We start from the raw sequence: 13,010 nt of genomic DNA on the forward strand, positions 1-13,010 counted from the left end.
GTATTGTTAGTTGTCCTAAGTGTTTCAGAAGTTCAACTGGCTTCAGCTAGAAGCTAGGCATTTTGGTGCCACTGGTCCAATGCTGTAGAGTACTTTTCCAGAAGAGATTTGCAAGTCATCCAACCACATCTGAAAGTTCTGCATCCTTGCTTCATTGCCTTAAAAACACCATGTTTCAGTTTTAAGAAAGATAAAGAAATTTGGTTGGGGAATATCCAGGTACGTGCTTTGACCTTCCGATTTCCGCCTTACTGTTTTTATTGCTATGTTTTCCCCAACCCTCTAGCCAATATTACAATATTCTATTTTGAAATATGAATTATCTCTTATACAGTATTGCGTTTTGCTCATACCTGGGTCACCAAGGGGTTACACTCACAAATTGAACATGCTTTCGTATTTGTTAAAAGATTTTCCTATAGACCATATGAGTGGTCTATAAATTTCTTAACATAAGTGAATAAGTGTGAATAGGATTGCACTCTTTTTCTTGTTTGAGGGAAGACTGGTCATAAAAGCAAGTTATTTATGGATATGATTAACTCTCCAGAGGTCATGGCTCATGATTTTGGAATGGGGAACACATCAGCATGGAAGTCCAACTCTGACAGCAAACCTCCCAATTAAATTCCTAATTGTTTGTGAAAAGATCTAAATGATGCATGCAAGACCACCATCTGCTCAGGAGCCTGGAACACTCCTTTGCGGTGAAAGTAAAGGTCAGGGGACCTGGACAAAGTCAGATGAAGAAGAGAAGTGTGCTTAAGGATGCAAAATCCATTTGGAGATAGAAAAGTAAAGGCTTAGAGTTCTTTTACTGTCCCTGCTGTGGAGTCCCAAATCCCACACTAGGGCTCAGCTCAAATGCCTTCCCCTAATGTTGCAACAATGCTCACAGGCATACTCACAGGGAGGAAGATTTTGATGAATTTCTCAGAACCCCCCTTTTTTGCTACATAATACTGTTAACTTATGTTAAGCTTGTGATCTATTAAGATCCTGATATCCTTTCACACATACCACTGGCAAGCCAGGTGACCCCCATTTTATATTAGTGCAGCTGGTTCTTCCTCTCTAAGTATAGAACCTACCAATTGTCCCTGTTGAAATTAATTTTGTTTGTTTAGGCCCAGTTCTCCAATCTGTTACAGTCATATTGAATCCCAATTCTGTCTTCTACAGTGTTATCTACCCCTTCCAGTTTGGTGTTATCTGCAAATTTTATGAGCATCCCCTCAGTTCCATCATCCAAGCAATTAATAATAATAATAATAATAATAATAATAATAATAATAATTTATTATTTATACCCTGCCCATCTGGCCGGGTTCCCCCAGCCACTCTGGGCGGCTTCCAACAAAACACTAAAATACAGAAATCCATCAGACATTAAAAGCTTCCCTAAACAGGGCTGCCTTTAGATGCCTTCTAAAGGTCTGGTAATTGTTGTTCTCTTTGACCTCTAGTGGGAGGGCATTCCACAGGGTGGGTGCCACTACCGAGAAGGCCCTCTGCCTGGTTCCCTGTAACTTGGCTTCTCATAGCGAGGGAACCGCCAGAAGGCCCTCGGAGCTGGACCTCAGTGTCCGGGCAGAACGATGGGGGTGGAGACGCTCCTTCAGGAGGCCGTTTAGGGCTTTAAAGGTCAACACCAACACTTTGAATTGTGCTCGGAAATGTACTGGGAGCCAATGTAGGTCTTTCAGGACCGGTGTTATGTGGTCTCGGCGGCCGCTCCCAGTCACTAGTCTAGCTGCCTCATTCTGGATTAGTTGTAGTTTCTGGGTCACCTTCAAAGCTAGCCCCACATAGAGCGCATTGCAGTAGTCCAAGCGAGAGATAACTAGAGCATGCACCACTCTGGAGAGACAGTCAGTGGGCAGGTAGGGACTCAGCCTGCTGATAAACAGCTGCCCTGGACACAGAGTTGACCTGTGCCTCCATGGACAGCTGTGAGTCTAAAATGACTCCCAGGCTGCGCACCTGGTCTTTCAGGGACACAGTTACCCCATTCAGGACCAGGGAGTACTGTCCCCCACAAACAGTACTTCTGTCTTGCCAGGATTCAATATCAATCTGTTAGCTGCCATCCATCCTCCAACTGCCTCCAGACACTCACACAGGACCTTCACTGCCTTCACTGGTTCTGATTTAAAAGAGAGGTAGAGCTGGGTATCATCAGCATACTGATGGACACCCAGCCCAAACCCCCTGATGATCTCTCTCAGCGGCTGCATATAGATGTTAAAAAGCATGGGGGAGAGGACAGAACCCTGAGGAACCCCACAAGTGAGAGCCCAGGGGTCTGAAGACTCATCCCCCACCACCACTTTCTGAACACGGCCCAGGAGGAAGGAGCGGAACCACTGCATGACAGTGCCCTCAGCTCCCAAGCCCTCTAGACAGTCCAGAAGGATGTTATGGTCGATGGTGTCAAAAGCCGCTGAGAGAATTAATAAACACGTTGGATAACAACTGGCCCTACAGCACCCCACGTGCCACTTTTTCCCCAGAATGATGAAGAACCATTAGTGAGCATTCTTTGGGTTTGGTCAGTCAACCAGCAAAAAGTCGACCTAACAGTTTCCTCGTCAAGCCCACGTTTTACCAGCTTCTCTGCAAGAGGATAATGAGGGTCTTTGTCAAAAGCTTTACTGAAATCAAGATACACTACTTCCACAGCATTCCCCTGATCCACCAAGCTTGTCATACTATATATATATATATATATATATATATATATATATATATATATATATATATATATATATAAATGAGGTTAATCTGGTATGACTTGTTTTCTGAGAAACCCATTCTGGGTCTTAGTAATCACAGAATCCTTTTATAATTGATCACAGTACAGTTTGACTATTTAATTATGTGTTCTGGCTTGCCCTTAGATTTGACATTCCATTAAAGGTGAAAAACACTTATCACCACCCACATGATGCAGGCAGAAGGTGAGTAACATAATAATTACCTTTAAAATATTACTTTGGATTCCCTCTCTTTTGTCTTTTTACTCCAGATATACATTGATCTCAAAGGAGAATGTCTTATTGCAAGAGATTTTGTTTCTGTTTCATTCCATCTTTCCAGGGTTTGTTTCATTCCATCTTTCCAGGGTTATGGATCTTTCATTCCATAATCCAGGGTTCATTTTAATAAAATTGTATGATAGTGCTCACCCATATTAGGGTTTTTCTTTTTCTTTGTTATACTGTCTGTTTGTTCTCGGGTTGTAATTTCAATAGTTTCTTTGTTACTTGATCCAATTAGCTTCAGTTCTTCTCAGTGAAGGCTTTGATAAGGAGCAAGGGTGGGGGGAGGAAGAGGGGATCTCTCATCTTTTCATCTCCATCTGGTAACAATGGAAATATCTTTGAAGTCCAAATTGCTGGGTAAGAATGGCAAAACACAGGAACAAATGTCACAACCAATTTCTTTCTTAGCTGAAGACTTGGATGCAAGTTGCCTTATAATGAAATAATTACACTGCACAAGTAATTATCTTAACCCAGTTTGTCATAATTCAAAATTAATGTTAATTAATCTAAGAGTGTAATTCTACACTAACACCCACTAACATCCCCCCCCAGAGTTTTTAAGTACCTTTAAGTACATTTGACAATTCTATCTTATAATTTAAATACAGAGCATGAAAGAAAAATCTCTATGGTACATTTTACATGTATTTAGGTAAATATTACAATTTCTCTTCATCTGGAGCATTTTAAAGATTCCCTGCCCAATGGCTTCCCAGTTCTGAACCTGATTAATTTTACTTCTCTCCATTAATATTTCCTTCCTATAATATTCCAGCATTAGTTACCTGCAATGCTGAAAAGGCAAGTAATTTTCCACTTTAACTTTTTTTGGGGGGGGGCTTGCCTTTTTGGCCTATAAACCTTCAAGAAACCCTTGGCTCTTTAACACACACACCCATTGTGATTTCAGAAATGACATGAAAGTATGCAAAGGGAGCCATTAATTTCACTCCAGTGGCGTGCAGTGAATTTTTTTTGTAGGAGAACAGTTAGGGCCAGAGGTGTCAGCTTGCAAGGCTGTGTGTGTGTGTGTGTGTGTGTGTGTGTGTGTGATATCGCAAGCATGAGCACCATATCTCCCTAAGTTGGGCAGAAGCTTCCTGGGTTTTGGGAAGGAGGAGGTAAGCCTCTGAAAGGATGTTGGAGCCCTACTGTCTCCTTCCCAAAGCTGGGCAGGTCCCAGTTGTAGCATCGTGCCTCCCATCCTAAATTGGACAGAAGCTTCCTGGGCTTTAGAAAAGAGGCACCAGGCTTTAATACTTTAACATTCTAATTTACTAGGAACATTTAGGGGAACTATCCTGCCCCCCCTAGTCCACTGACCACACGTCACTGCTCCACTTTAAGAACCATTGCAATAGTTCATTCAAATTATTTATATAGTTCTCTTTGGCCTTATATAGACTGCTTTTTTGCACTGTTTACATTTCTCTAATTTAAGCAGGGAACTATGTAACAATTCTTTAATCCAATCGTCTGCAACACCTGTAATCTCATGTGTCGACAGTTTTGTGCTGGTTCTGCTATCTCATTCAAATGAGATTTAAGATATGTAATCCAATATCTGATCACTATTTTTCATGACTGTTAATAATAATAATAATAATAATAATAATAATAATAATAATAATAATAATTTATTTATACCCCGCCCATCTGGCTGGGTTTCCCCAGCCACTCTGGGCGGTTTCCAACAGAAGTATTAAAATACAATAATATATTAAACATTAAAAGCTTCCCTAAACAGGGCTGCCTTCAGATGTTAAGCTCCTTTACAAAACAAACAAACAACAACCCTTCTTAACCCAAACATGGTTGAGCTTTCAACTGCTTGAACAAAAACGCAATGTGAAGGGCTGTGTTCTAACACTTTGCATCCTCAATAGGGTTTCAGAATTCATTGCCTGGTTTTTGTTTTTTTTTGTCGTTTTTAAGAAAAGAAATAATAAGAAATACTTAGACATGTATACTAATGGCTCTGGCCCTATATACCTGATGGAGTGTCTCCACCCCCATTGTCCAGCTCCAAGGGCCTTCCGATGGTTCCCTCATTGCAAGTGATGAAGTTACAAGGAACCAGGCAAAGGGCCTTCATGGTAGTTGTGCCTGCCCTATGGAACATCTTCGTGTCCTGTCGGATGCCAAGTAACTAAGACATCTGTATAGGGGAGGTTTTAATGTTTGGTGTTTCATTGTGTTTTTATATTGTGCGGAACTCCACATCGCCATCTAGTGTCACAGGGTCAGAATGCATAAACAACACATATAAAACACTATTTCTTTGCCAATGTAGTGGAGTCTCAAGTTATTTATAAAGACGTTGAACAACAACGAACCCAGGACAGAACCCTGCACACCTTACTTGTTACTTTCTTCCATGATGACTCAGAACCGTTAATGAGCACTGTCTGGATTTGGTCAGTCAACCAGGTACAAATCCAACAAACAGTTACCTCGTTCAAAACACATTTCACCAGCTTCCTCACAACAATATCATCATGAAATATAATCCATATAGAAGGAAGCTGTGCTGCATCTTGCATAACTTTTGTGGGGGGGGGGAGGCACACATACATGCATGTGCATTTGTTGAAGTGTTGGTATGTATGTGAATTGAGGTTTATATATCTTGGTGCAACCCCCTCAATCCTATCAATAGTAACAGTCCTATAGATTTGTTCTATTTGAAAGTAGCTTCCCAAAGTCCCCCCCACACACCCTTCAATGTACCGTTTCCCAAGCTTTCTATTTAAGCAGGTTGGAAGGCTGCTGAAATGCTGTACTATAATTAGCAGCACACAAATAAGAAAATAAAGAACGCCTATATTTAATCTTCCGGGAAAGAAAGTGGGGGAGGAACAAAGCATTTTCTCATGTTGGATAAGGAACTCTTTTCAACCAAAGCACCAGATTCCCTTCTGCGGACTATATTCCTTTGTTGATGTCACAGATGGTGCGCTGCGACTACTCTAAAGTAACGACTCTCCAGACCGTTGCCTTTTCATGCTTTTATTGTGTGCAGGCTATTTACAGTGCTAGAGCTGTACAGGGTACATGTTCTCAGTCTGACCCAGAACCCTGGAATGGCGCTTCCCGCGTTTTCTTCCAACATAAGAGTCTGGGCACCCCAAATCTCCTTCCGCGTTTCCTCCTGCGTAATTCCGGAACTGGAGGGAAAAAGGGTCTCCTTTCCATGTTTTCCTTCTCCCCCTTTCCCCCCGCTCTCTCTTCCTCTCCCACGTGCAGCAGCGACTCTGCTATCCTGACAGAGCCCTGTTCCCTACTTCCTCCTTCCCCACTGGACTCTTCCCCCTCCCCGCTGGCTCCACTGCTGGTGGAGGAACTACTCCTCAGGATGGGGGGGGTTCTGTACTCTTTCCCCCTCACAGTTGGGAATAAAGCTAAAAGGCAGAACGATGAATATGATTCTCACAAAGTTCAAAGACATATTCAAGTCAGGCAAAAACAATGAAGATGCAAAGCAGTGTTGATGAGGGGTGTGGCTTGAGAGGGTATGTGGCCTGCCAGGGACTGGCTGAACACTGAGGAATGGTGGTTGGATTCTGATGAATGGGCACTGTGAAAAACGGGGGTTATAGACTGACTTGGAAGAAAGAATCAGTGATCTGGAGGAGCCTGCAACAGCTGGGAGATGAGAGGCAGAGGCAGGAGAAGCTGCGGAATTGGAGAGGGGAAAACAGAAGGAAAGAGAGATGGGTCAGGGTGGTGTAGAGTCAAGGGCTTCTACACCTCCTCCTCCTCCTGCCTCAACCTCTCCTGTCCACTGTCTGCCAGGAACAGAAGAGGATTGAAAAGAGAGGAGCAGAAGTAGATTACACAAGGCAGAGTCTTTTCCAGCTTGTGCGCAGCTTGGGTGGGGGAGTACATAAACTGAGAATGGCAGCTGCTTCATTGGGTGCACACCAGGGTTAGGAGCTGCCTCCCTATTGTGCAAGAATGTCACTCCAGACTTAAAATAATGACGTAATATTGGGGAAACATCACAGGACAACTAATAGATTGGAAGGGTGTTTGGATGGCCCAGTATAAACTATTAATGCAGGGTTATTGCATAAATAACATGTTGTGGGGCGGGAGGTGGGGGGTGGGAATGCACACGTCTAGTGCTGACCTGAAACACCAAAGATCAGTGTTAGGAAGAGGTTATCCCAACCATCAGAATTTCAGGAAATGCAGGTGTAGCAGCTGAGTGGGCATATATGCCACTTTGCCCCAAGGTAAGGTAAGGTAAGGTATAAGGTAGATTCCGTCTCCTGCCCCCAAGCATACCAGCACCAACAATAGTTATTTCAGAAAGCACATGACAGAACTTAAATAATTGTAGAGGATAATTAAAAGCAAGGGAAAATAATTTCATCCATCTGCTGGTCAAGGTACAAATTCCATCTTTTCAGGGTGGCATTTTCCTTGGTCATCTTCAGAGCTCTACATATTAGTGAATGTATCACTGTGGGTAGCAACTCAAAGCAATTTAAGAGCCATCTCCTGGAGGACATTTCCCTGAGTTTGGCCTCAGGCATCATTACGATTTGCTGCTCAAAGACTAATCTGCTGGGCAGAGGTTCCATGCTAAAATTGGCAGTAGGGCCCCTCCCCCCTCCATGACACCTCCAGGTTCCTCCGGGGATGACCATCACTCATCCATGAGGATAGGGCTTACCTGGCCAAATATCAGTTTTCCAGGATTTCCAGGGTTTTGAAAAAAGTCACCGCCATTTGCAGCCAGGACCCTTCCCCAGAATTGGGCCTTCCAGTGCCTAGAATTAAATTCCTCAGAGGATGGTGCTCTGAGTCATACAAGAGTTTTCTGTGTCACAGTACACCTGATCTCACATTATCTTGTTGATTCTTTGGTTTGCAGGATTATCACCTAAGAAGGTCTGGATTTGCGGGCACAGTATTGTGCATTGGGCCCAAGTTCGTGCAGCATCCTCCAGCTGGGGAGACAACCTGGGTCTTCCTTCCAACATACAAATATCCTGGCTCAGTCAGAGGGGAATGAGATGGCATCAGGTTCTGCCATTTCTGACAGATCGTATCTCCATGATGGGTCCACCTGATTTCATTGTCTTCCAGGTGGGCGAGAATGACCTGGGTGAATGGAGAGGCATTGACCTCACCAGGGCTATTGCTGAGAACTTGGAGACTTTACATGCTCTGTACCCACAGACCATCCTTTGCTGGTCTGATCTATTGGGGAGGCAGTTTTGGCGTGGCCAGGGGGGTTGCACCCTCCACCCAGCTGTCATGAATCGAGCCAGGAAGAATTTAAATCGTGCAATAAGGCACAAGGTGCAGTTGCTGGGTGGTATGATGATTCAGCACCCTAATATTACTTTGAAAAGTGAGGCCATATTCAGACATGATGGAGTGCATCTGTCTGACATGGGTAATGATGTTTGGCTGTCTGATCTGGTGGGATGCTTAAGGTTTTGGCTTCAGATGTGAGTGGTTTGGTGGCGAGCAATGCTTGAGTGGTGGTTTAGGCATTGGATAGGCATAATCTTGGTCAGAGGGGAGGTTGTAGTCTCTGCCTGACACCTCCAAAATGGAGCATTCCATTAAAGGGATCCAGGGGAGATGCTTTCGGCTGGCCTGCCTGCCAGAAGAACTTACATTTTGGGTTCAACCAGAAATGAGGGAGTTCCTGACCTACATCAAGGAGTAACTCTCCAACTTGATTGCGCTTGGAGAGTGCTAAGTTCTTGATTTGGGTCTACACAAACCTCTTACATCTACAGTCACTAAAGTTGTGGCCTGATTTCACGCAAATAATGGCTGTCGTGCCTCTTATTCTTGGGAGGGAACAAGCGGCAGGAGGTAATGTCTTGCCACACAATTTTGGGAAATGCTTGCCTAGCAGCTAAATGGGCAAATTTGCCACTTAGCAATGTGTAAGATATAAGGTAGATTCCCTCCCCTGCCCCCAAGCATACCAGCACCAACAACATTTATTTTAGAGAACATATGAGAAAACTTAAATAATTGTGGAGGATATTTAAAATCTAGAACCAGCAGAGCAAAATGGATTATGCTGCTGCTACTCTGCTAGTCCCAAATTTATTTCCATGCTCCATTCTGTTATTGATTCAATTTAAACAAAGAATACCTTCAGTGTTATTCATCTGGTACTGGTTTTCATGAGGAGTTTGAGATAGTGCCACAATTATACCAAATACTTAATCACTTTTGAGCTCTGGGAACTCCTTATATGGCCTGAATGGGAGTTTAGTGGGTGAGGAAATGTCAGAGTTTGCGTTCAAGCACTATTAACATCTTCCTGTACCCTTTGTGTGATAGCTTGCCAGGGAAATGTGATTGTAATGTTTTTACTAAGCCTATATTAACCTGACTGAAGATATGAGATGGTTCCTTTTGTAATACCTGGCTGCCTTATGAAATAAGTGGCATTTCCCCCAAAACTATTTATCCAGCTTGGTATTTAAATAACACACCCTCTCCCTTCCCGATGGCTTAAAAGTTGCATCACGGGTGTCCCAGGCACTGAAAGCAGCAATCAGGGCATGGAGGCTCCTACGTAAGCACTTACTTGGGAAATATGATTGGGTCCAGATATTGGATTTGGCAGTGGAGGATGACTGCATATTCATCCATCCATCCATCCATCCATCCAGTGAGCATTGGACATTATCACTTTTCAGCTCATAAATATCACTCTTAGCCATTACACCTGGGGTCAGGGGTCTTCTGCCTCTTTAGCTGACCACCAGGACTCTCCCTGGCCCACCTAGTCCAGCCACACCCCTAACTGGCCCTGCTTCCAAGCCACCTTGAATGCTTTTGTTTCCCCAGAAATCTGATACATTTTCTTAGATAGAAGATAAGAGAGGGTTGAGTGTGAGTGTATAGCAACTAGCCTACTGTATGATGTTAAAACTTGAATTTGTTGCTTTACCTGTTTTTGCCTCTTACCCTGCCTAAAACTGGCATTGGTCTCTGGAAGGTTTCCCAAGAGGCAATGTTGATCTCTAAAAGGGTTCCCTACCTCTTCTCTTGCTACATTTCAAGGCTAACATTATGGAACATGTAAGAGCTGGAATCCAATAAAACCTTCACTCCCAACCTTTTGGGCTCAATAATCCATAGCTGCCAAGTCTCTCGTTTTCCCCGGGAAAACCCCCTTTTTACTTACCTTTTCCCGGTGGTTCCCCGTATCACTTCATCTCCCGTTTTTCTCCATTATTTTCTCCTGCTGATGGCCATTCCCCCCCCCCCCGATTTGCCCTTCTATGGGCACCAAAAATGGCCGCAGCCAGCTTCAAAAGTCGCATCTACGCATGTCCGGAAGTGCATAGACGTGACTTCCGGTGTTGGCGGTGGCCATTTTGGTGCCCATAGATGGGTGGAGCAATACCGGAAGTTGTGTCGGCACACTTCCTGACATGCGTACAAGCGTCTTTTGAAGTCGGCGGTGGCCATGTTGGGTGCCCATAGAAGGGCAAAGCAACACCGGAAGTTACATTGACGCAACTTCCGGTGTCAAATGGCTGCCGGTCCCGGATTCTGCAGTCCGGAACTTGGAAGGTAAGTCAATAATCTAATGTGTGACTCATTAGGATTTCAGTTAATGAGAATAGGTAGAGGATCATGATCAAAGCACCACAGGGTTCCAATATCATGCAAGTTGACATGTGTAGAGACATAAATGCAGCAATAAGAATGTAGGTTTGTGATCCAGAAGAACCAGGGAATTTGTTAGCAAGTTTATAGAAGGAACTGAGGTACAAAATCCGGTGACATTCTCATTGAATTGAGATGAGGCTCCAAGTATTCAACATTCTGCATTTAACAGTTGTGTCAATCAAGGAAGGGCATCACCCTCCTTCCTAAGTTTCAGGCCATAAGCATATATATTTTCAAGAATTGTTTACACATCTGGCAAGTCACTTTTTCTTTATGCATGATTTAAAATGTGCAAATCTATATTAATCAATACATTTGAAAACAGGCCTTTAATTTTTGCTGAAAACCTCCACCTTCCCCACAATACTCTGATACTCTTGTGCAGTGCTTCCCCCCCTAGAAAAGTAGGTGCCACAATGCACCATGAAGTTGTTACAGTAAGTGCAAAAAAGAGAGGGATATGCCAGTACTGTGTACCCTTGAGTACCCCCTGAAGAAGAAAAGGCACTGTTCTTGCATGGCAAGGTATGCCCCCAACTCTTTGGTCATCCTGAATACCAATAATAAGAGATGTGACAAACAATATTTGGGTGAAATCAGACCACAACTTTATTGACTGTAGGCTTGGCATAGGCATTGGGTAGACCCCACTGCCCTTCTGGCCTGCCAGCTGGAAGAACTTTAGTTTTGAGGTTAACTGGAAATTAGGGAGTCCCAGACCTATATCAAAGGGTAACTCCCCTACTGGATTGCATCTGGGGAGTGCTGTGGCCTCTCATTCCCCCTTGGGCTTCTCAACAGAAGTATCTCCCCTAGATCCCTTTAATGGAATACCCTGTTTTGGTGGAACCAGGCAGAGACTTCAACCTCCCCATGTGACCAAGACTATACATACTTATCCAATGGATAAACCACCAAAGTTGTGACAATTGCCATGAGGATGGCGAAAAGCAGAAGACTAGTGTCAATTTGCCAACTGGGAAAATTTCAACCTGGCTCCCAATATGGTGACCAGCTATGCCATACCAAGGTCAAGCAGAGCACCATGCAACAGCATCATATAAAAGTAATAGTACCACTCTATTCTGCCTTGGTCAGACCATACCTAGAATACTGTGTCCTATTCTGGGCACCACAATTTAAGAAGGAGGTTGCCATATTTTGAAGAGCAAAAAAGAGGACACACTTTTGCTGACTTCTACTTTTAACTATGGACCTCTAGGATTAGTCTACACATGAAAAAGATGACATATGGCTGGGCAACCAAGATGATCAAGGATCTGGAGACAAAGGCTTAAAAGGGGTGCTTGAAGGAGCTAGGTTCAAGAAAGGAGATTTCAACTAAACATGAGGGGACGACGACGACAGACTTTCAAAGAGCTGTTCAACAGTTCCCTAGAAGGTTGTGGACTCTCCTTCCTTGGAGGTTTTGAAGCAGAGGTTGGATGGCCACCTGTCATGGATGCTTTAGCTGAGATTCCTGCATTGCAGGTATTGAATGAGATGACTCTTGGGGTCCCTTAAAACTCTACCATTATATGATTCTATAAAAGGGGGAGGGTGGGAGATACAATGAAAAGTGGCTGCAGAGCAAACTACATGCCTATGCAATATATTGGAGGGGTGGACTAAGCCCAACCCATGGTGGCCCATGCCTGCTCACAATTCACTGATTAGGCGAGCGGGCAGGACCAATCAGCCAGGCAGTAAGCTTGGCTCAGAGACTTCATATGGTGCCTGGGAAAAAGTCCCTGGAACTTCGCACGTCAGATCTGGGCACACAGGGGAATGCCAGCCCGCAGCCAGAGAAGGTGAGTGAACTTCCCAAGCAAGACCTGTAATGGTGATCTGCTAGTCCACGGACTACTAAGACAAGAAGTGAAAAGTATGTGAAGGTGATGGCCCTAGACACTTATAATACCTTTGTGTTTGCAAAAGGTGAGAACATATAGGAAACATTAAGGGTGGCACTGACCAAGTTTCAGGAATAATGCTCACTTTCCAAATTTGGTATGAATTCTGGTCCATATATTTCAGAAGAAATTTGGTAAGTGGAACAAAATTACTTTGCGCCATCCAAGAATTGTGTCTCACCCATTGAAATTCATCAGCATTTGTTCCTAATTTACGCTACTGTCCATAAGTTCAGAGCAGGGCACTGTCTGCTCTGCAATTAGCTCATCACATCTATGTTGCTCCAATCAAGATCTAAATAGTCAAAGCCGAAACATATAATTGGAGCTGGCATGGGTTATGTACACTGAATAACCTTTTCTCTTTTGTGAAATTATTTTTAGA

The 13,010-nt window shown here is 43.7% G+C and overlaps 1 protein-coding gene across 1 annotated transcript; it reads left to right on the plus strand.

The window, feature by feature from the left end:
• The first annotated feature begins 2,944 nt into the window (after positions 1–2,944).
• On the plus strand, positions 2,945–8,516 carry LOC148686546 (uncharacterized). Its single transcript, XM_088665415.1, has 2 exons — positions 2,945–2,960; positions 7,930–8,516. The coding sequence occupies exons 1-2, from the start codon at positions 2,945–2,947 to the stop codon at positions 8,514–8,516; spliced, it is 603 nt and encodes a 200-aa protein (XP_088521541.1).
• The last annotated feature ends 4,494 nt before the right edge of the window (positions 8,517–13,010 follow it).

Source organism: Zootoca vivipara, chromosome Z2 (genome assembly GCF_965207765.1).
Source record: "Zootoca vivipara chromosome Z2, rZooViv2.hap1.1, whole genome shotgun sequence".
Classification (NCBI taxonomy): Eukaryota; Metazoa; Chordata; class Lepidosauria; order Squamata; family Lacertidae; genus Zootoca; species Zootoca vivipara.